Source organism: Mizuhopecten yessoensis, unplaced genomic scaffold, assembly GCF_002113885.1.
Source record: "Mizuhopecten yessoensis strain PY_sf001 unplaced genomic scaffold, ASM211388v2 scaffold1405, whole genome shotgun sequence".
NCBI lineage: Eukaryota > Metazoa > Mollusca > Bivalvia > Pectinida > Pectinidae > Mizuhopecten > Mizuhopecten yessoensis.
Window position 1 is genome coordinate 287,609 of NW_018404030.1, and position 23,426 is coordinate 311,034.

The following is a 23,426-nucleotide window of genomic DNA, read 5'->3' on the forward strand; positions in this document are numbered from 1 at the left end:
GGGATACTACATGTATTTAGTCCGTGGTAAGTGCGAATATGAGTTATTTGGTGGTTAGTCGGGATATTATTAAGTCAGTGGTCAGTCGAGATGCTATTTATTCAGTAGTCAGTCGGGATACTGTTTAGTCTGTAGTCAGTCGGGATACTATTTAGTCAGTGGTCAATCGGGATACTATTTAGTATGTAGTCAGTCGGGATACTTTTTAGTCAGTGGTCAGTCGGGATACTATTAAGTCTGTAGTCAGTCGGGATACTATTAAGACAGTGGTCAGTCGGGATACTATTTAGTCAGTGGTCAGTCGGGATACTATTAAGTCTGTAGTCAGTCGGGATACTATTTAGTCAGTGGTCAGTCGGGATACTATTAAGTCTGTAGTCAGTCGGGATACTATTTAGTCAGTGGTCAGTCGGGATACTATTAAGTCTGTAGTCAGTCGGGATACTATTTAGTCAGTGGTCAGTCGGGATACTATTAAGTCTGTAGTCAGTCGGGATACTATTAAGACAGAAGTCAGTCGGGATACTATTTAGTCAGTGGTCAGTCGGGATACTATTAAGTCTGTAGTCAGTCGGGATACTATTTAGTCTGTAGTCAGTCGGGATACTATTTAGTCAGTGGTCAGTCGGGATATAAGTTATTATGTAGTCAGTCGGGATATTATTAAGTCAGTGGTCAGTCGGGATACTATTTAGTCAGTGGTCAGTCGGGATACTATTTAGTCTGTAGTCAGTCAAGATACTATTTAGTCAGTGGTCAGTCGGGATATAAGTTATTATGTAGTCAGTCGGGATATTATTAAGTCAGTGGTCAGTCGGGATACTATTTAGTCAGTGGTCAGTCGGGATACTATTAAGTCAGTAGTCAGTCGGGATACTATTTAGTCAGTGGTCAGTCGGGATACTATTTAGTCTATGGGAAGTCGGGATACTATTAAGTCAGTGGTAAGTCGAGATAGTATTAAGTCAGTGGTCAGTCGGGATACTACATGTATTTAGTCCAAGGTAAGTCGGAATATGAGTTATTTGGTGGTTAGTCGGGATATTATTAAGTCCGTGGTTAGTCGGGATATTATTAAGTCTGTGGTCAGTTACTTTATAAAGAATATTTACCCTTGTGGATTTCTTTGCGATTTCATCTACCGGAAACACCACGACGGACGCCACACGTGGTACCGGTTCCGGTTCCGTTATGTCCTGATATGGTGACGATGAGGTGTATTGTGTCTATTGTACTCAAAACTATCAAATATGGAAGACTGGAACATTCCTTGATTCTGGATTTTAAATGTTTTAAATAAATGAAGCTGTGAACCAAGTTGTTTTCTATAAAACAGGTTTTATTCTCCTATCATATCAACTCACACACGTACAAGTACCCAGCAATGGTAAATCTAATAGGAATTTTTATGTACACATATTTAAAAGAAAGTCACGGCATGAAAGATCTAATTAGCGAACATAATTTGCTATAAATTAATTAACATGCTTTGCTATGAGTTAGTCATGTGCTGTTGGTGAAAATACACACTTTGATTTGATCGACCAATCACAGTGCGAGAAAAGCTGTTGACCACAATCCCGACATTATGATTGGTTATTGTCATATACTTCATATTTAACTTCAATTGTTACGTCATTTATTTCTATACTTACTTCTTTTTTTAAAAATATAATTGACAACAATGTTAGAGAACATGCATAAAATGGAAACATATTGATGTAAGAGAAACAGAATAACCAACTCCTGACATTTCCTTTTTCACTCTTTTTTTAAATATCACTGAAAGAAATTTTAATTGTACATTTGAATCACATTGTGGTTAATATACGGAGATAAGTCTGGAAACACACGTATTTTAGATGACACGTATTTTTCCTGCATTCTTATTGGTTGAATCATTATCACGTGGAGGTCGAATATTTGTGTTATTGCCTCAGTGGTACTATTTTTAGAAACAACAGGGCAAAATTCACTTCATGGCATCGTTTCAATTGTACCGTCACAATTACTCTCTGTCAAATGCAGAACTTTCTTCCAAACAATGTCCATACGTTCAATCTGGTTTCATGATTAAAACATTATTCAGCAACTTATATAACAATACGAATAATTGATCAATTAAGGATTTTTTCGGTGAATATAGCTTTCTCAGGTTCACATAACCACATACATATTAACCGCAACAAAAGTCCATAATTGGTCAATAATTCGTCAGATATCATTTACTTAACAATGACTTGTTTTAGAATCTTTGTGCTTATCAATTTCCATTTATCCTGTCAAATAATAATAACAAATCTTTACCATAACCATCACCCATTTCCTACGAAGGTATGGTTTCATACTGACCATAAAAACGGGAATAATCGTTTTCAAAAGTGTAATGATTAACTTGAAAATAAGATAATTAATTATTCTTCAAAATCAGGATCAAACGGTGTAAAATTACGTAAGCTAAATGAGACGTGGAAGTAAAACAGAAAATCGGAGATAGTTTGGTAACTTTATAAACATGTAATAATACAATATGCATGTAGTAACAACACAGGTATGTATGAATTAGGGTCTAATATGAATACCCTTCAACACAATTCACAAAGCTACTCTATATTTCGGTAACCATTTTTTATTAACATCGAAACCTCATTACACTACAATCATTTGCTAAAGAAAGGCGTTACAAAGGGGTTCGACAAAATACCGAGAAGGCATTATAAAGGGATTTTACCTTTAACTACAGGAGGCTTTATTAAACAGTTTGACAATTTACCGAATAAAGCGTTGTTAATGGGGACTGACAGTATACAGAGGGAGGCGCTGTAAGTGATTTGACTATATACTGAAGAAGGCGTTATAAAGGGGCTGACAATTTACCGAGGTATGCGTTATAAAGAGTGGCAGACATTTTACCGAGGGAGGCGTTATAAAGGGACTGATAATAAACAATGGGAGGCGTTATAAAGGGGGTCTGACAATTTACCAAAAGAGGCGTTATAAGGAATTTGGCAATATACTGAAGGAGGCGTTATAAAATATTTTGATTATATACTAAAGGAGGCGTTATAAAGAGATTGACAATATACGGAGGGAGGCGCTTTAAAGGGATTGACAATTTGCCAAGAGAGGCCTTAAAGGGGGGTATTGAAGCAGTTTGGCTGTAAGCGAGGTTGAAGTGAAATGAGTGGCATTATAATGAGGAATTGCTGTAGTCGTTTAAAATTTGACTGTATAGCACGCCGTTTAGGAAAAAAGTTTTGCAGTATTGTTTCTGATCAGAAACGTAGGAAATGTCAAACGTACAGAAATAATAAACAAGCACAATAACATTACTAAGTTCTAGAAGAGATAGGACCATGATTATTAAGGCAAGTAAACTATTCTCGGAAAGTCTATTGACATGATAGGAACAAGGATAACACAACGGGATTGTAACAAGAGGCCGAAGTGCCCTGTATCGTTCACCTTGTTTGACTTCGTGAACTTTATAGCCTATTTATATATCATTCTAACCTCATAATAACGATTTTTTACACGCGACTTTCGATTAACACCATCAGGAAATTATGATACAATATATAGAAAAGATTTACGATTTGTTGTTTTGAAGAAGAACATTTTCAAGTTTTAATTATAACAGAAAGGTAGGTCTCTGGGAATAATCGCCTCTATTGCACGGTATTATCAAACCTAATACGCGCCTGAGGACATATTCGGTATAGAATTGAAAAAAAAACCCAATGATATAAAGAACTGAAATTAAAACTACGGCATTCTTAACTTATCAAGTTCATATCAAACCGCTGTGTACGGGTCTTTTTTTAAAGTTATAAGGTTTAATTATTTTGCTTAAAAGTTTACTAAAAATCACGAAATACCTATCCTTATAGGGTACACACGTACGCCAAACGGAATGAGTCTCACCATTTTACCCTATCCGAGTGACTTTGTTAGCCTGATGTTGAATGCCCACATTTATCTTAATCTTGTCCATTTGCCAAATTATTCATATACATATAGGTGTTAGAAAAAAATGGACTTTGGCGATAGACGGATACGTATACGGATGGCTAAGGACGGACGGACAGACGGACGGACGGCGGAAGCTGTATCACTACATAAATACTTAAATGTTAAAACAAAATGTTTCTATCGAAGCAAATAAGCGTATGAAGGACTATTTCCACATACAGATTCGTACAGACATAAAAGTAAAGTTATATCCAATTATTACAACTATTTCCTATACAAAGTTTTCTCTCAAACCCTTTTCTCATACGTTTCCATATATCTTTTCATCTTTACGGTCATTCAATGTCTTTCAGACGCTTCAATCTTTTACTTTAGCTTCCATACAATTAGTCATGTACCTACACTTCCGGTTACACTTGTACACAATCTCCCTTCACCCCCTGTACCGGAAGTCGTCGTTAAATTACGAGCATCCTCCTACATCTATACCTAGCTATTTACATGTGGTGATTAAGATTAATCTACACAAGACGAATACAAACAAAGGGACAGATTAGCTAGTTTTCCTATCATGTGACACTCGCTACTGTACAAGCTGCCGTCACACTTCCACTTGACCTATAATAACATTGCTTCATGGTGAGAGCTCTGGAGGAATCGGTGGTATAAAATGAGGTCACACTCTCACGTGATGTGATGTATTTCCTGTCGGAAATTTATACAAATAAACCTCCTAAACTCGCAGATATTATTTTTTTCGATATAAGAAGATTTTCTTTTTTAATGATTTAAAAACATGTACTGTCACGTAAAATAAAAATTCAGATCTAGTATACCCGGGGAAAAAATCTCCGGAATACCAAAATCCGGATTAACTAGGTTTTGTAAAAACAAAGTTCCGGATAATCGAGGTTCCACACCATGTATTAACTGACACAACAGATGATATACATTATAAAATAAAATATATTGTCACCCACATATATATATATATATTAGTAGAAGAAAGGCAGGAATAGGATGAAATGGGTTCCACACTACTTTAATCCGGAATGTGAACTTTCCGGTATATTTGATTTTGCATTAACGAGATAAAAAACAATGCATACATCGATTCAATTTAAACGGATTTGATGCAAGATTTAGCTTTAAATATATTAAATCGAACGATTTCTTCCAAAATAAAGGTTAAATGTTTCATCAATATTTTTAGAATACATTTAAAGTATTATACATTGCATATATAGATATCCTATGTAATGTATACCTAACAAATGAACGGACAGATACAAGAAAGGAATAATGATAGGATGACTAAAATGATTTTGAAACAATATCTAAAATCTTAAGAGGACCGTTGTTGAAATCACGATCCTTAATTGTATTGTATATTTGAGATCTATGTGTGGTATCCTAAAATGGTATTTGGCATGGTGACTGGCTGATCTCATAAACGTTTTAAGGTTTGCAAAAAAAAAAATGTTGGTACAATATTGCAGTATTAAAATAATCCTTTGACAATAAAATATACACGTAGTTTACATGTATACAATTCCATATCAGTTAAATCCAGTAGTAATTCGGTGATACAGTTGATTGGTGATACTTCCGTCTGTATTAAATGCCATGATACCGGAAGTGCACGATTTGTAGATTGAGCACGATGGACTGGAGAGTCGACTTCCCTCACCACAAAGACAATGTCGTTACGACAGCCAGTAATATTGACGTCAGTGTCGCTCTAAAAATAGGCGATGCATTTGGTCCTCCCACGGGAGAATCTAAAAAGAAAAAGAAAAAAAGAAAGAAATAAACGCTTGATGAAACTAATCCAGGTAAACACTTTAATCTGAGTGCGTCTAGGGATGAGGGAGTATTGTGTTGTTAAATCGACTCTAATAACCAGAGTTATGTTCCTTGTTTATTTTCTAAACCAAAATGTATTAGGGATGGAGGAATACGGACTGTTTGCAATACTTTGCCGTGTTATATTTCTATTTTGAATTGAGTACCAAAAACCTGGTGTCAGAGATACAAAGATTCAGTGAACAAGGGGCCATAACTCTGATTAAAGAAGAGCATAAGACCTGATTTCTGTCCACAACTTTCTCTCTCCCAAGAGATACACCAATACAAAGTCTGGCAACTGAAGGTAACTAAGTCTACAGATATACAACAGACAGGGAGGCGCACGGTGAACAAAGAGCCATAACTCTGTATACAAATGATTCCAGCACGCAAACGTTCGCGATCGTCATCCCATGAGGTACTTGCAAACAAAATTTAGCAAATGAAGATGGCGGAGTAAACGAGATATGTCCCGAGCAATGAGACAGACAGACGGACTGACGGACGGACGGACTGACGATCTGACTGAAATACGTGATGCAAAAGTACATGTAGTTCTCTCTCCCCAGTGGTACAGGTTGGTGGCGGACTAACCAAGAGAATTTGATGAAATTAGTTCAACAAATTTTAATTTCTGTTTAAAGATCGACCTTGACCTTACCTGTTCCCATTTCGCTGGTTTTGGAGGAGGTTGCCTTGATCTCCTCGGCCGGATTGTGTACGTTGTCTTTTTGCATCGTCGTTGTCGATTCTTTCATCGTCGTTGAAGGTTCTGGAGTCGGGGTCGACGTCGGCTCGGCTGTGGGTGTTTCTGTTGTTGTCTGTATTTCTATCAGCTCTTGAATAAGCAAAGGAAACATCAACATTGACAATCGTAGGAGTATACGGACAGGTCTAGTGTTTCTATGGCAATTATTTACGTACAATAACCAAGATGTATAACTTATGCATGTATCATCCCATGTTGTGTAACATATTCTATTTTATATGTTAGGGGATGCAACAGCTAAGGTCATATAAAACGGCTCCCAAGGGAATTAGCGCGGAAAGAAAGTTTACGTTGTATGTTAGTGATAACAGGAATGCCGTATATCGTAAGAGTTGCAATGGAAGCATCAGATCAATTATAATTTTCTTCAATTTTCCCTTATGGGAAATCCCGATTTCCCCAGGGACCCCTACGAATACATGCTATGGGATACAGCAGACCTATCATTGTTCGGACAGAAAAATATATCAACTTTAGCGCAAGATTTGTTTGTTTCTTGACGCTCAAAATGTATGGCCCAAGGGTCAAGATTTCACTGTATACATCTAAAAGGGGAGACGGATTCCTTTTCTGTCTACAATTGGGCAAATCAGTGATGACATCATGCAATGTGACGTCACATCCTTGTTGACTAAAGTGCTAAATTTTCCATCACTTTCAGAAAAGTGAATCTATCTGTCCCGTTAGCAAGAAAGCAAACATAAGCTTAAACTTTGGATTTGAAATCTTGTCGGAAAGTTGATTTTAAAGTGGAACCTAGATAGTAATGACAAGACAAAATAGCGTCCACAGTAGGGAGGTATTTTTGTAATGGAAAGACCGTTTTACTCTGATATGGTAAACTGAGTGAAAAATGGACAATTTCAAACTGAAAACATAATTGTATCAAAAAGTAACGTATAACCATAAAACCCCTCCCATCCCCAACCCTCCATACTTGTTTCGATGGGCCTTTACGTCCTTGTGTCGGTTATAAAACCCCTCCATGGAAAAATGACCACCGGTAATAAACTCAAGGGAGGCAACTCAATCATACTAACGAATTTCGCTGGAACTGCTGTTTGCCGAGTTGACTGCCTCACATATATATGTTCCGAAGTCTTCCGAAGTGACACTGTCTATTCGGAGTGTCATTGTCCATGTGCTGTCGCCCACCTCTGTTATGTCTACAACGCTGTCATCTGACGAACCGTCTTTCCGCCATGACATCCGGGGCTGGGGGCGGCCCCGTACTGTACAGTCGATGGCCGCCGTCCTTCCTGTGATGATACTGTACTCTGACATCGCTACCGATACCATGGGTGGGTCTGAACAACAACAAAAAACACTTGCGCTTCAGGTTTATCTGTATAGAAAGGGTTTTTGACAAACAAGGGTTGCTTTTAAAGACAGTGTGTCGGAGTAGAGAGGGTTACTAATAAAGACAGTGTGTCAAACAATCAAGGTTGACTAATACATGTATATACAGTTTTCGGACTAAAACCCTATAGTTATTGCTATTGACAGTGTGTCGGATTTGAGAGGGTTACTGATAAAGGCAGTGTGACGGACTACAGTGGATAACTACTATATACAGTGTGTTTGACTAGAGAGGTTTACTCATATAAAGAGCATGTCGAACAAGAGAGGGCATTTGATATAGACAGTATGTCGGACTAGAGATGATTATTGTAATAGACAGGGTATCGGACTACAGAGAGTAATTGATATAGAGAGGTTGTCGGACTGGAGATGGTTAATGCTATGGACAGTGTGTCAGCAAAGAGAGTATTTCGTATACTCACATTCCACATCAATCTGTATGGACAGGGTGTCGGACCCGAGAGGGTTTTCAGCTACGCACGCGTACGTTCCGGCATCATCCCCTTGTATATTAGTCAGTGTTACTGTCCCAGGCCCTATTTCTGCAAAAATATAAACATTTCTTTTTATACACACTTGTACCATAATTAGAGCTATTTTCCAATCGTTTGACCACCCCACCTGCCGAACCTGCAATGTCCCAAAGTCAGGATTCTTTTAATCAAAACAAAGAGAGGGAAAGCGTTGTTTAACAAACACCTCTTTCATTTAATAGGTGGTATGGCATTTGATACTTATATGAATATAAACTTTATTTTACAACAATTATGAAACAAGCTATTTTTTTAATTTCAACTCATAAAAATCCCTCTTGTTGGCCTGGCTGTTAGCGCGCAATGTGTCTAAGTGGTCGGGCAGGTGACCCCATACCTTTTCACGTCCGATCGGGGAATCGAACCCCGGCCGCCTTGGTGAAATGCGAGTTCGCTATCCACTGCGCCACCCAATCACCCATTGACATTTGATAAACAGGGACAATTATGATAAAGTGTGTAGCAGCTGTGATGTTCGGGTATATCCTGTGACATGTGACGTACCTGTCTGCCCGTCGTCCTTACTCCAAGTTACCGTCGGTGACGGCGTTCCGGAGGCGAAACATTCCAAATCTATTTCTGTTCCTTCTTGTACAATCATACTCCGACTCGATTGTTCTACAATCACCTCAGGAGCGCCTTGTCAAATAAAAAAAAAAACAAGAATACGCTATTATAACAAACTAGACATTGATGCTAACCGGTCAACATAGGAATTAAGAATTTCTCGTGAACACGACTTGAAGGATCATCGTGAAACTTTGAAAGCAAGTATTGGTATTGATTTTAGTTCTTAAATTCTAGATATGGGTGAACCTCTGATCAATTTTAAATTTGATGAATCTAACTTGACATATACATTTAGAAACATTTCAATTATATTTTGTAAACCTTTTCTGCCACTCGTCAGTTTAAATCGTTTTGCTTTTGGGCAAAAACCAATCACGTGTTGAACATGTGTGTTGATACATATGGTTGGAACAGTAATCAGTGGAAATCGAAAATCGAATATTTTTTTTCTGTGTTTGAAAACCATCTGTACAAAAGGATTTCACTTGAAAATACGAAAAAGCGTTTCAATGCACCCCCCCCCCCCCCCCCCCCCCCCCTAATTTTCATATATGAATGGTAGACAATAGACGCACTATTAATTATGCGATTATATAAGTTCATTATTTCCAAGCATTTTTTTTATTTACACATAATTCATTTGCAAAAAACCTAAAGGAATTAGACACAAGTTATCAAACTTGAAATTCGTCTTCTCCCTTAAAACAATAATGAGGATACATTCTGTTGCCTCCTCCTCTTCGCATTTTTTAATTTGTCGTTGTACATCAAGTGTAACTCCACGAATCCGTCAGCTTGTTTCCTGTAATTCATTCAATCCGGAAGACACATTTAAACTCGTCCAATTCAAAGGTTGGAATTTTAGGGTTGAATGAGTTAATAGCGGAATAATAGGAACGACCTCGTGGCAGGGGCGATCACTCTAACCTGGCTATGGTTTGTACAATCGATCACTACATACCCCTAAAATAGGAGATCATCTACCCAGTATAATGGAGTACATTTGTTACTTGCTGCATGGTGTGTGTTTGTCTTTTATTTAATACCTAAGTAAAACTTCGATATTACATATTACCAAACTGATGAATCTTATTGAAGATATCCTTTAAAATAGATGCAGCTACTGTTTATCTAGTGTTATCCTTTCGGTTCAGTATATTATGGTCTCGAAGTGTTGTTGATAAATCAAAATATGTCTGACGAGCTTGTTTCGAGAGTTCTATTTCCTTTCGAGACAACATGCATGATTTGCATAAGATCATGACATACTCAAAAGAAGGCAATACGGTTTTAGTATATTACATGACTAATTTAACCGAAGAGAATATTACTGGATAATAAACTTGTTAACTTTCGCATGAAAAGGTAAACCAGCCAACCAATACCCCTCTCGACCCCGACCCATTCACCATTAGTGTCGATGTCAGGGAAGTAAATACAGTGATCCAACCACCATCCGAGATAAGATCACGTGATGTTTGACCTCTAAAGCATACACACCTAATGGAAAGACGGTGATGTTATGTTGAGCCGTGCCGTGAGCATTGGTAGATTCGCACGTGTAAACCCTGTAATCGATGCGGTCAATATTGCGGATAAGGAGAGCGGAAGTGACCACTCCGTCCAGTGGCTCCACGTAGTTGGTGGTCTTAAACTTCCAGCTGTCTGTTAGACGCTGACCGTTAATATACCACTTCATTTCAGGAATGGGACTGCCCTCTGCCGTACACTCTAGGGTGGAGTCCCGACCCAGGTACTGACCCATATTCCTCATCATAGTTTGAATTTCCGGGGCATCTGGGAAAAAACACAATAGTCATTTAATAATCATAGTTATCTCCCCTTCTACCAACAAGACAGCAGACTTTTAAGTGAGTTGGGATGACGTTGTGGAATTGTAATCTGTACTACTATATCAGTCGAATTTAACAAGTCTCCGTTACAATAGATGCACTGGATATCCTGTCGGGGCTCGAACATCTGCTTGCTGGTGTTACGAGACAGAAGGTCAGAAATTCTACCGTTTTATGTTTAAATCCCTCTACCGATTTTTCTACTCTGATGACATATTATGAATGATCTCGTTTGCTTATTTCAAAGAATACCAATGCATTAAGTTGATGAAAAGGCATTGAACCATACAGACTGTTTTACTGTACTTATACATTGGAACAAACCCACATGTCCGGGTAACTAGACCATAATCTGGACAGGATCCCAGTTCTAGCGATCAACGTAGAATATCTACGGAGAATTACAGAAATAGAACATCTGAACTTAAAGGACGTTCTCAACTCCCAAAATCAGGTATATTTTCATGTCTTTCATCCAATTGAAATATCACAATATTTTTTTTTTTATTTCTGATAAGAAATTGCTTCTTTGCTTGAAGCAGTAAGAAACTGTGAAAAGTCCAACCCTCTGATCTTTGAGTGGAGGTGTGAAATTGCTATGCGTTTTTACCTTAAAGGAATATAATCTCATTTTTCTCCTAGATATTTCTGTATATTTTCAAGAATCAGTAATCTTACGAATTGTACTTGTGTTACTCACATAGCACATCCACCGATATGTTTTTTGAGGCACTGGGTTCGATACCGTTCGAGGCATAGCAGATGTATTCCCCCGCGGAATGACGAGTTATGTTAGGAATGTTGAGAATATTTCCGGTTTGCGATAGACCTGTAGAATGTAATGAAAAGCAGTATAGAGATGTCATTGACGTATATTTCTTCCTGATTGACAGAAATCACGTTATTAAATGTTTCATTTTCATATTGATTAAGAAATCAAATAATATCAATATTTAAATATCACTTTAAATAATTAACTTTACCTGTAGTTTAGCAGTTTGACTACGAAGACACTTTGGAAACATAAATTGTATGTATATATTATTTTGTATATATATATATATATATTTCTTTAATGTATTTTTGCTTCGTTAGTCTTCACCAAAATCAACTGTATATAATTCTCCGTTAACTTACGCTCCCGGGCTAGAGCTTGGTGGTCAGAACCGGAAACTCTCCGGTACCACGTGATATCCGGTTTTGGATTACCTCTCACGTGACATCTGAGCGTGACATCGTCAAATTCAGAAACTGCCATGTTGTTACTTGTCATTTGGTTATCTATTGTAGGTGAAACTAAACAAAAGAGAAAACATACTGTATTTATTTATTTTTACCTATATGTATACAGTGAAACCTCGATAAAATGCCCCTCATTTTATTTGCAGTCACGCTTACTGCAAACGTATTTAAAAGTCCTTTTTTTAAAGAATTACTTCACGTATTTCACTCAAAGTATGGCCAAACCTCTTTATAACGCCATTGGCCCAAAATGGTGGCAGTATAACGAGGTTTTACTGAATGAATATCGTTTGCTGTCGACCACAGCCATACATAGTTTTGGGAAATGATAACTCGTTAAGTACGCTGCTTTACAGTCATTTAAATATCTGTATTTATAATTATATTAACATCTCCGCTGTACAGCCAATATGTATACCAACCAACAGCTACATTTACTATACATTAATATTTTTCCAATCAGAAACTGTTTGGGTCTGTCTGTAATACTGTTACTTGTGTGACAGGATGATTCAGAGTTACTTCCCTTGTTCCTTGAAAATTATGTGTTTAATGATTATATTGTAATTAATTTGATGAAACATGATTAAATCTACATTAGGTGTTTTGTAGAATATCATTCATGCAAGTAAATTTATGTATAGAATACTTTAAAGTTATAAAGAATAAAGAATAAGATAAATTTGATCATTTCTTATGTATATTATGCAAATAGCCAATACATCATTTATTGAATATGCATTTTAGAGTATATTGAGTACGTTTGTAAATCATAGCTGGGCAACATTTTAGCTTTGACCCTGAGTAACGAAAGCATTGAGCTGTTTATTAATCGTTCCCGTTAGGTTCTGTAGTTAACTGTAACGTAACAGGGAATCTTTAAAGGGGAATTTTTCTAATAAAGGAGGAGTTGACATTTTTATATTGAGTGTTTTGGTGGTATTTTGGCAACTGTGATAAGAGAGGAATCCGAACCCAACCAAATTGAACCTGGGTTGACGACACTGGGACTTTGAAAGTCCAGTCCTGTTACAAATGTACGGTAATTGGGGACTACGTAATAATGACGTGACGCCAAATCAAAATTAGGATGATTACGATTTCCCGATCAAAAAATAACTATTTCACCATCTGATAGACCAGGACAAAACCTTCCAAGAGAGATAAAACATATTTTTTTATTTTTTATTTTGTTTTGAACGTAAACGTTAGAATTGAAATACCGCGCATCGTGGAATATATTTGAATGGAACTGTATTGAATACCATCATAATGTTAAAAGATTTTTTCCACTTATTTGTCTTAGTTGGCAGTGATGTTACCATGAGTTGAGATAATTTGTTGGCGAGAAAAGATAGAGAAAGGTCAAATGAGTGTAAGGAACGTTAACTCTTGCTAGAAATAGACGTGCTACATGTACTGTACATTTGTAGAAGACTGCTGGCTACCAGCCCAAAAGATTTTATGAAGAATTTCTCAATTGCATTTTACCACTAGCTTATCACTAGCTACACCAGCTTCTAAATAATTCAACATTTGTAGCTTTATGTCGATATATTCAAGCGAGTGGCCTCCCCTTACCCAGAACGATAAGACTGATCTGTTTCTCCAGTATTGGGTAGGAGTGTACGACACATTTATAGACCCCTTCGTCTGTCGGCTTGACGTTGTTGATGACAAGACCCCAGTCTTTATCATAGGTTCGAGCCAGACTGTACCGAGAGTCCGGCAGAATGATCCGGTCATCTAATGTGATAGCTACGTTATACTGGGACATCCACATCACCTGTAATAGAACAGGTAAATAATAGATGTAAAATTTACTGGTAAAATGTAAAGGTATAATATTAGAGGAAAAGAATATCACAGATAAAACGATACAGATGAAGATTACAGATAAATTTTAAATGTAAAACATTGCAGTGAAAATATCACAGATTAAATGATACAGGTAGATAATACAGGTATACATTTTGAAGGTAAAACATTGAAAGAAAAATATCACAGGTAAATGTTACAGGTAGAGAATACAGGTAAAAGTTTGAAGGTAAAGCATTGCAGGAAAAATACATTAGATTAAATGATACAGATGAAGAATACAGGTTTGCAAGTAAAACATAAGAGACAAGAGTTAAATGTCACAGATAAAGATGTAAAGATAACAGGTAAATATACAGGTAAAAAATACATTGAAACAATACAGATAAAATACATCAAACACCTGTAAAATGATACATCAGCGATATATATGTATCCTTGGATACTGGTAAATATTATATACTGGTAAATAGTATATACTGGTAAACATTACATACTGGTAAATATTATATACTGGTAAATATTACATACTGGTAAATATTATATACTGGTAAATATTACATACTGGTAACAATTATATACTGGTAAACATTACATATATTATATACTGGTAAATATTACATACTGGTAAATATTATATACTGGTAAATATTGTTTACTGATAAATATTATATACTGGTAAATATTATAGGTTAATATTATATACTGGTAAATATTACATACTGGTAAATATTATATACTAGTAAATATTACATACTGGTAAATGATCCAGGCAATCATTACATTTAAAATATTACAGGTAAAAGAACATAAGTAACAAATATACAAGATAAAAACAAATACATCTACTTGTAAATTAGTACAAGTTAAAAATAGAAGGTTAATTTTATAACCTAGTGATATTACAACATTAAAGGGAAATTATCGCTAAAATTTGTCAAAAGAATTTATTTCTGAAAAAATTAGATAGGGACCTTAACTTATTGCCAATCAAATTGACGCTATATCACCTTTGTAAATATAATGTAATTTAAACATGACAAGACATTGAGGTGAAACATACGTATATTCAAGGAATATCAAATCTCCATTATAAAATCATTTAACTGAAACGTCCGTTTCTTCTGCAAGGGGAGCTTACTGTATAAAATTGATCATAGTAGCTGGATATGGCTAACAGTAATCAGTGATTTTACAATAATATGTACTATTGATGATAACGTACGTGAGTACATGTATGTGTTCTAAATTTACGATGTATCATATGTTTCATAAATCAGTTATGATGTAGTGTCAATTTTGAGGCAGATATAGTAATTTGGTTAAGTATCCATTTTAGCTGTACGTACCCTGTGTGTGCCGAGATTCTGGATGCTACACGGAAGTGTAACAGAGAAGCCTCGTTTGGCTGTGATGTTGAGGGGCGTGGTTTCCAGGAGGGGTCGAGCTGGAAAATAAGAGAGAACACGTAAATTACTGGGTAATAAATTCATTATCTATGACGTAATGAAAGTTAAAATAAGGATATATACATATGTGTAGTCAGACCGAGTTCGATGAATATCTTATTTAACTATTTTTCCCATGTAAACTTTCGTTTTTATTTGTGCTAATAATTGTAATCACAGGAATCCAACAGAAAACGCGACATGTTTGTTACAATTTGTACATATGTATGCAGATCTAGAGGTGTCGGCACTTTCCACGGAAAGTGCCGACGGTTCCCGATTGAAGCTTATATAGATCATATTAAGAGAAATCGGATACTGATATGCAAATTCAATAAGCCGGACTACGATAATCGGGAAATCGTGCTTTCCAAATCCCGTTATTCCGGCACTTAGTTTCATTTTAGTGACGAAAGTTGTTCCAGTCATTAAGAATTCTGGACTGACACGTTTCCGCTGTATGAATAAATTTCGATCGAAGCTACATGTAGATATCATTAAAAACAAATTAAAAACCGAATAATCAAGACCAAATCTAGAACCTTTGAATTTCAATTTGTTTTACAGCTTTCTACATGAACGTTATCCCCAGGCCGGGTCATACCAAAATGTTAAAAATGGTAGGTTTTTTTTTCTTGCAAAACTTTCAGCATTTAGAGAAATCGTAACTGGTGAATCAAATGTCGGTGCTGAATCCTTCACTGTGTACTATCGGCATGCTGTATCAGGGAAGTAGCACTCTAAAGTTAGCATCAGATCCGCGCTATCACAAGGAGGCAAATACACCAATATACCGCCTCAAGCACGCGTCACACATACATTAATACACACATGAAGCCACGTTATTAAGAAACCTTTGCTGTTGATAGGATGTTCACACGGTAAGCAAAATTAAATTCATACTTTCCCTGTATCAGAAAATTACATTTTGAACGATCACTGATGCATAGAAAAGAAAACACGCGTTTGTTATGTGATCAGGCTAGATACGTAAAGAGAAAAACAAACATTTCAACCTCGACATGTTGGTGAAAGCCTTCAATGTCAATATTTATCTGGCAACACGTCTCACGGTGATAAAATTCAGACAGATTTGTTACAAATTTAAAAAAAAATATAAATTAGAAAATATCGAAAAACAACCACGTAATTTCATTTTTTTTTTTAAATACGCCAAAACCATAGTGACCATGTTGATAAATTACTTGTAATCATTTATCGCGGATCTGGTTACATACATTTTAAGTACGTTCCGAGTGCAAATAAATAAAATAAGTTATCTTTATTTCAATTTGGCGTTTAAATGATAGTTAAAAAAACGATTGACCTTTACAGTGACACATGTAATTTGCACCAAGGGAGACTACTCTAGTGATCGTGACTAGGTGTTTTGACTCCAGCCCGGCCGCACCAAACAGAATCTAAACAACCCCTACCAAGCGGTTACATGCTCAAACGTTGCTCGACAACAAGACATTTGCTGGTACGGAGATAGATATAACTAAGACACACAGTAAACAGGCTACAGAAAACCACAGAATTCGGGGTTTTTTGTTGCCGTTTGAGAGCAATATAATTCAACCAGTTTTCACAATCCTTGCATGAACTTGTCGCACGTCCCGCAAATGTCATAAATTAAGATATTCTCAAATTAATTGAATACGGAAAATACCCGACTTTTAACAAAACTTTGTCAAAAGTCGTTTTTCTCTCCCCTATCAGAGGTTACGTCGCACGCTAATCTCAGCAATTGTTAAAAATGAGGGTTTTTTTAAATTTCAAATGCGCTTACAGTGTTAGAGTCCAATAGAAACATACTTGGCATGTGCACGTACCGTCTGCTTTCTCAGAACGATATAGCACACTCTAGCTCGATAACAGCTCTATACTCTAGGTACTCTATTGCACATATTTCACAGAGATTCATAAATGAAGAAATTTCGGTAAGAGACGCAAACATCAACTCTAACAAACCTAATTCATGTTCCATGTCATGTCTTTAATGCTTATCGAAACCTTTCACAAAAGTTATGGTCTGATTACTTTTTTCCTTTCCCCAAATAGATTGTCAAACCTCATTTTAATGGTATTTTTAGGAGAAAAATATCGTAACTAAGGGAGGTAATTTCATAAGAAAAATATTCCAAAATATTAAATTATCTATCAAGAATTTAAATTAGAAGAAAACTAACTTTAATTAATTATAAGGGAGATAGTTCTAAGACAGACGCTTCTTATATATAATTAGTGAGTTACCTTATATAAAATCAGAGACATGTACATGACATTGTATACGGGATATAGATCTCTGATAAAGTATATGTATCTATATATCATGATCTGAGCAGCTGCAAATAATATCATAAATATCTGAGAAGATTATTTGCACCGTTAAAAAATCCGAACCGTACAAAAAGTATAGAACTGTTATCTAGCTAGTGTGTGTTTTTTGTTCTGAGTAAGCAGACGGTACGTGCCTCGCATAGTTTCTATTGAACTCTAACACTGTAGCGTACGTGTACTGAGAATGGAAGAGGCAGGACACACATACCTGACATGCATATATAAATACACAACTGGTAATAACCGACACTGAACATCTGTCTAAGTGCAGCACCAGATTACAGCAAATATAGGTAAAGGTATGGCTACCAACTCGGTCACCAACCACCTAAGTTATTAACAATGACGAAGGTGGTTGGTGACCAAGTTGGTACCGACCACCTTCGTTAATGTTGATAACTTGTCCAACAACTCGGGCACCAACCACCTTCGTTAATGTTAATAACTTGTCCAACAACTCGGTCACCAACCACCTTCGTTAATGTTAATAACTTGTCCAACAACTCGGGCACCAACCAGTTTCGTTAATGTTAAAAACTTGCCCAACAACTCGGGCACCAACCACCTTCGTTAATGTTAATAACTTGCCCAACAAATCGGTCACGAACCACCTTCGTTAATGTTAATAACATGCCAAACAATTCGGTCACCATCCATCGTCGTTAATGTTAATATCTTGCCCAACAACTCGGTCACCAACCACCTTCGTCATTGTTGATAACTTACCCAACAACTCGGGCACAAACCACCTTCGTTAATGTTAATAACTTTCCCAACAACTCGGTCACAAACCACCTTCGTAATTGTTGTAAACTTACCCAACAACTCGGTCACAAACCACCTTCGTCATTGTTAATAACTTGCCCAACAACTCGGTCACAAACTACTTTCTTTTTGCGACAACTTTTCCAACAATTCGGTTACAAACCACCTCCATTGTGCTTAATGACTTGTCTATAAACTCGGTCACCAACAACCTTCGTCATTGTTGATAACTTGCCCAACAACTCGGTCACCAACAACCTTCGTCATTGTTGATATCTTGCCCAACACCTCGGTCACCAACCACCTTCGTCATTGTTGATAACTTGCCCAACAACTCGGTCACGAACCACCTTCGTAATTGTTGATAACTTACTCAACAACTCGGTCACAAACCACCTTCGTCATTGTTAATAACTTGCCCAACAACTCGGTCACGAACCACCTTCGTCATTGTTAATAACTTGCCCAACAACTCGGTCACAAACCACACTCTTTTTGCGACAATTTTTCCAACAATTTGGTTAGAAGCCACCTCCATTGTGCTTAATGACTTGTCTATTAACTCCGTCACGAACCATCTTCGTTAATGACTTGTCTATCTACTCTGTCTTTAGCAATATGGGCGTGTATATGGTTGTATATGTGATCTGATCATTAAGTGACCATATTTCGAATGGTTCATTAATCTTAACAATTCTCAAATTTAAAATCTTTTTTGATTTCTTTTTTGACAAAATTCGCAAAAATCCTAAAAATTAAAAAGCCTAAAAACAAGTTTACATTTTTAGTTTGATACTTTGACAGAAGTCTACTGCACAAATAAACGTGGCGGTATAACAGGTATTGATATACGCCATGTAATTGGTTATAATTTCCATATGAGCTCACCTAATTATAAGTAGGTATACTGTTGTTGTAATACCAAACATATATTTCGAGGATGTTGGGATAACTCGATGACATTCTTAGAATGATGGGTTTTAGATGAAACTTGTGAGGAACATCCCCGAATCTAGTACACACTCTTAATAAGCATCAGTACTGTACAAGTGTCGTCCTCTCGTGCAGTACACGTGGGGCCATGTGTTAAACGTCAGAGCGCGTGTCTGGCCTTCAAGGGAGGTAATCGATATTTAATTGATGTCGTCTCAAGAGGATTAATACACCGATACACGGGATATCTTTTTCAGTACAACAAGTATCGAATGACCAAATATAAACATTAATTATTAGTGTCACATTGTGTGGGTGTTAGCTATAATATTTGCTGTGACATTGATATTTAAGGCATATTACATCACAATACTTGCTATAGACACATAGATAACTTAAAACAACAATAATATTTACATTCAGGGCGTCGTTCGATTCTCATGTCACATTAGATACGGTGTCAATAAGACGCTTGGCAGTGCGCTAAACACATAACACGGTGGATAGTTTGAATCAATCGTTCAAGTGACTAAGATAGTCGGAGTGCTGATTCCTCACAAAACCGTATTTTAATCAGGGAACAATTTCAAGTTACTGATTGCTGAGTTTTTAAAATGAAAAATATATCGAGATTGAATGGCTGCTTTACGGCTGTCATACCAGTATGAATGGCTGCTTTACGGCTGTCATACCAGTATGAATGGCTGCTTTACGGCTGTCATACCAGTATGAATGGCTGCTTTACGGCTGTCATACCAGTATGAATGGCTGCTTTACGGCTGTCATACCAGTATGAATGGCTGCTTTACGGCTGTCATACCAGTATGAATGGCTGCTTTACGGCTGTCATACCAGTATGAATGGCTGCTTTACGGCTGTCATACCAGTATGAATGGCTGCTTTACGGCTGTCATACCAGTATGAATGCATACCTTTAACATATATTCTATACATTCCCTAGTGAGTCGAGAAATATGAAGTTAGGCACATGTAAAATGATGTGTAATTGCGTGGATAACGGTATGACGCTTACAGACTTGAAACAAATCGTTCAATACCTGAAACTATGGCATATCTACGAGGAATTCCATTACATAATTCACCTAAACTGTTTTCCATTGTACTTTCTCTTAACTCAGAATAACGAGAATGGATCGAGTGTCATGCTATCGTGTACAAACTGTGTCATTTCAGTGTGATGACTCTTCCAAACGGCCTCTAACACTGTCGCCATGACGTCATAGTTGCTGGGAAGACGAGGAAACTCGGACAAAGCAAAACGCACGTGTATATTGAAGTATGACTAAATGTGAGTGCCTACATCCATATCTATCTGTTTTTATGAACCAGATGATGCGGAAGATATTATATTGTACATGATCTATAGTGGTGGGTAAGATGTTCCATGAGCCAATAAAAAATATAATCTCACTGCGTTATGTTGTAATAATTTTTATAGTGTAGATAAATAATAGCCCATTAAAAGCCTTGTGCACGAGAACCGATGTGAAAGTCATGATTGTATATTTTCGTACTATCTAATGTCGAGGCAACTGTCTACATAACTAGGTCATCCGAGTCAAGGAATGGACCTGGGGTAATTAGTGTCAATTATACGTAATTAGCGCGTGCTCATTAACATATTACGCATGGGCTGTGCGTGTGACGTAGCTACAATGTGTGTTCCTGGTACATATGAATGTACTCGTGTTCTTCTTCTTCTTCCTTTGATGGAGAATGCTCTGTCTAGAGTGTTAAGTTCTCCAGCGCGACTTGTTGCCGTTTTGCAAAATATTTTGTCGTAGTTTTGAAGTTCAACTTGCATACAGATGAAAATAAGTCAGAATTGATCTAGAAAAGTCTTTCATATCAGAAACACTAAAAAGAAATTAAAAAACCCATCTTCTAAACAGAAAAACGCTATCAGCCGATACAGACGATGCATACTGGTTTTATAATCAAGTTTTGTTTTACAGGAAGAAAAAAACGGAATATCATTCCCGTAAACTAATTTCATATTTGCGAATCCAATAAAAATCATATACATCTCATAGAATAAAATACATAAACAAACATATAGGTTTGTGATATTGTTTGAAGTGCTACATAATCATGTTTAAGACCATGGGATCAGCTGCTCTGAGTTGCGACCGCTTAAAAATTGAATATTTATTTTCTAAAATGACCTTAAGTTTAAGAATCATTGAGTACTTTTCCTTCAGATTCGGGGTTATATCAAATTGATTGATATCTTATTAAAATTAGGCTAATATTTTAGGAAATATTCATGATATAAGTTATGTCTTACCATGACGTCAAGCTGCTTATACTTTGAGAAACTTCCAGGGCGGGCCAGCATAATACAGAATCCCCTTAGGGAACCCCTGGGTCATTAGGGAACCCCGTCGGTCATTTTATTACTGACCCGTGCCCAGGCATGGTCCGCCCAACCCTAAATACAGAAATCACAGGCAGACAGGCTACTTTAAGTACTTTTTTTGATACACATTAAGTAGTTTTTGATTAGGCGTTTTGACCATCGGCGCCTTCACAATTTTGATGGTCCATGAACTTCACTGCTTGATTTTTTTCTTGATATCATACAGTTTTACAATATATGCAGTATGAAGCCATTTTACGTCTCTGTAAAAAACACGTTCTGACAAGTATCCCACAAAAAGCAATAACAAAACATAGGGTTTTGCTTAATAGTTCAACGACGATTTTTTTTTAAATTAATCAACTTTTAACACCCATAGGTGATTCATTAAAACCTCGATTTTTATTTAAAAACAAGTTTTTAGACACAGGGAGCAGAGCAGCAATAAGGAAAAAATAGGTCAAGGAATCGTTTTGATGGAATTTGACACCGTGACCGAATAAACGTTATTCATTTTGTACTCACCCCATACCGAGTATCCAAGTACCCAGGTCGAGATAACGAAATTCCAATGTATACAGAAAAATAACATTTACATTACCAATCATACCGTACTCCGTGTCGTTACCTCTCACAGCTACGTGACTAGGCAGACACATTTTGAACTTTATTTTCAAAACAATTATAAGATTAAACTTCAGCAGGCGTGAGAAAGCATTACAAGTATGGCATAACTGTATGGTGTGCTGTTACGTGCACTCGTAGCCGCCAACTGAGAACCCTTGGGAAAATCGGAAACTTTAAAGCGTCTTGCCGTCCCAGATGTCAACTGTGCACGCTGGAATTCTAATATGCAAAACGTTGTAACGAACCCCAGATGTTCCGGAATTAATGGCAGCTTTCTCCAAGATCAGTCGAGATTGGTATACGACTTTACGGTATGCTTTGAGTCGGACGATAATGCCCCATTAAAACGTCTGGAATGTTGAACGCTTTATATTTGACATGTATGGGCAATCAACGATTCCAAAGACATCCTAGAGGACAATTTGTTGCTACATTCCACCTTGTTATCGAGTCCTTTAGACATGCCTGTTTCAATTTTTATAGCTTTTACAAGTGTGCAGTGTCTGAGGTTTTGCCTTTTATTTCAGACAATGCACATTATGTGTGTGTATTTCCCCCTTTTTTGCACAAAAAAGTCTTTACGGGCTTCTTTTTTTTTTACCAGGCTTAATTAAGGATTATAAGCTCTTCATGTATTCTGCAGACATGCTTAATTAAGCGTTATTCGTAGCATCCAACCTTTTTAGCTGATTTTTTCGTTAAAGTTAAACATGTTCATTTTCAACGAAGGGACATTTTCGAACCACATGCAACAGAGGTTATCATAGCTCCAAAGGAGCTTCACCTTTTTAGGAAATCCATTGCGCTAATCTATAGTTAAGGTAAACCGTCAGCACTAAAAAAACATCGGCTCTTACATACTCTAGTCGTTCATTTTTGTGAGAGTATTAAAGTTAACAATTTCAAAATGTTACAACTTTTACAAAGGTAAAATGAGGCTTTGCTAAACCCAATTTTGATATG

The 23,426-nt window shown here is 36.7% G+C and overlaps 1 protein-coding gene across 1 annotated transcript in view; it reads right to left on the minus strand.

The window, feature by feature from the left end:
• Positions 1 to 1,318: 1,318 nt before the first annotated feature.
• Positions 1,319 to 23,426, minus strand: part of LOC110461561 (hemicentin-2-like) — an 88,319-nt gene continuing 66,211 nt past the window's right edge. The window contains exons 9-18 of the mRNA XM_021515082.1: positions 15,317 to 15,414; positions 13,731 to 13,935; positions 12,045 to 12,203; positions 11,608 to 11,736; positions 10,555 to 10,851; positions 8,989 to 9,123; positions 8,374 to 8,493; positions 7,630 to 7,896; positions 6,482 to 6,658; positions 1,319 to 5,753 (exon numbers count right to left, since the gene is read on the minus strand). Coding sequence (XP_021370757.1) covers positions 5,659 to 5,753; positions 6,482 to 6,658; positions 7,630 to 7,896; positions 8,374 to 8,493; positions 8,989 to 9,123; positions 10,555 to 10,851; positions 11,608 to 11,736; positions 12,045 to 12,203; positions 13,731 to 13,935; positions 15,317 to 15,414 — 1,682 coding nt within the window. The 3' untranslated portion in view covers positions 1,319 to 5,658. The remainder of the gene's footprint in view (positions 5,754 to 6,481; positions 6,659 to 7,629; positions 7,897 to 8,373; positions 8,494 to 8,988; positions 9,124 to 10,554; positions 10,852 to 11,607; positions 11,737 to 12,044; positions 12,204 to 13,730; positions 13,936 to 15,316; positions 15,415 to 23,426) is intronic.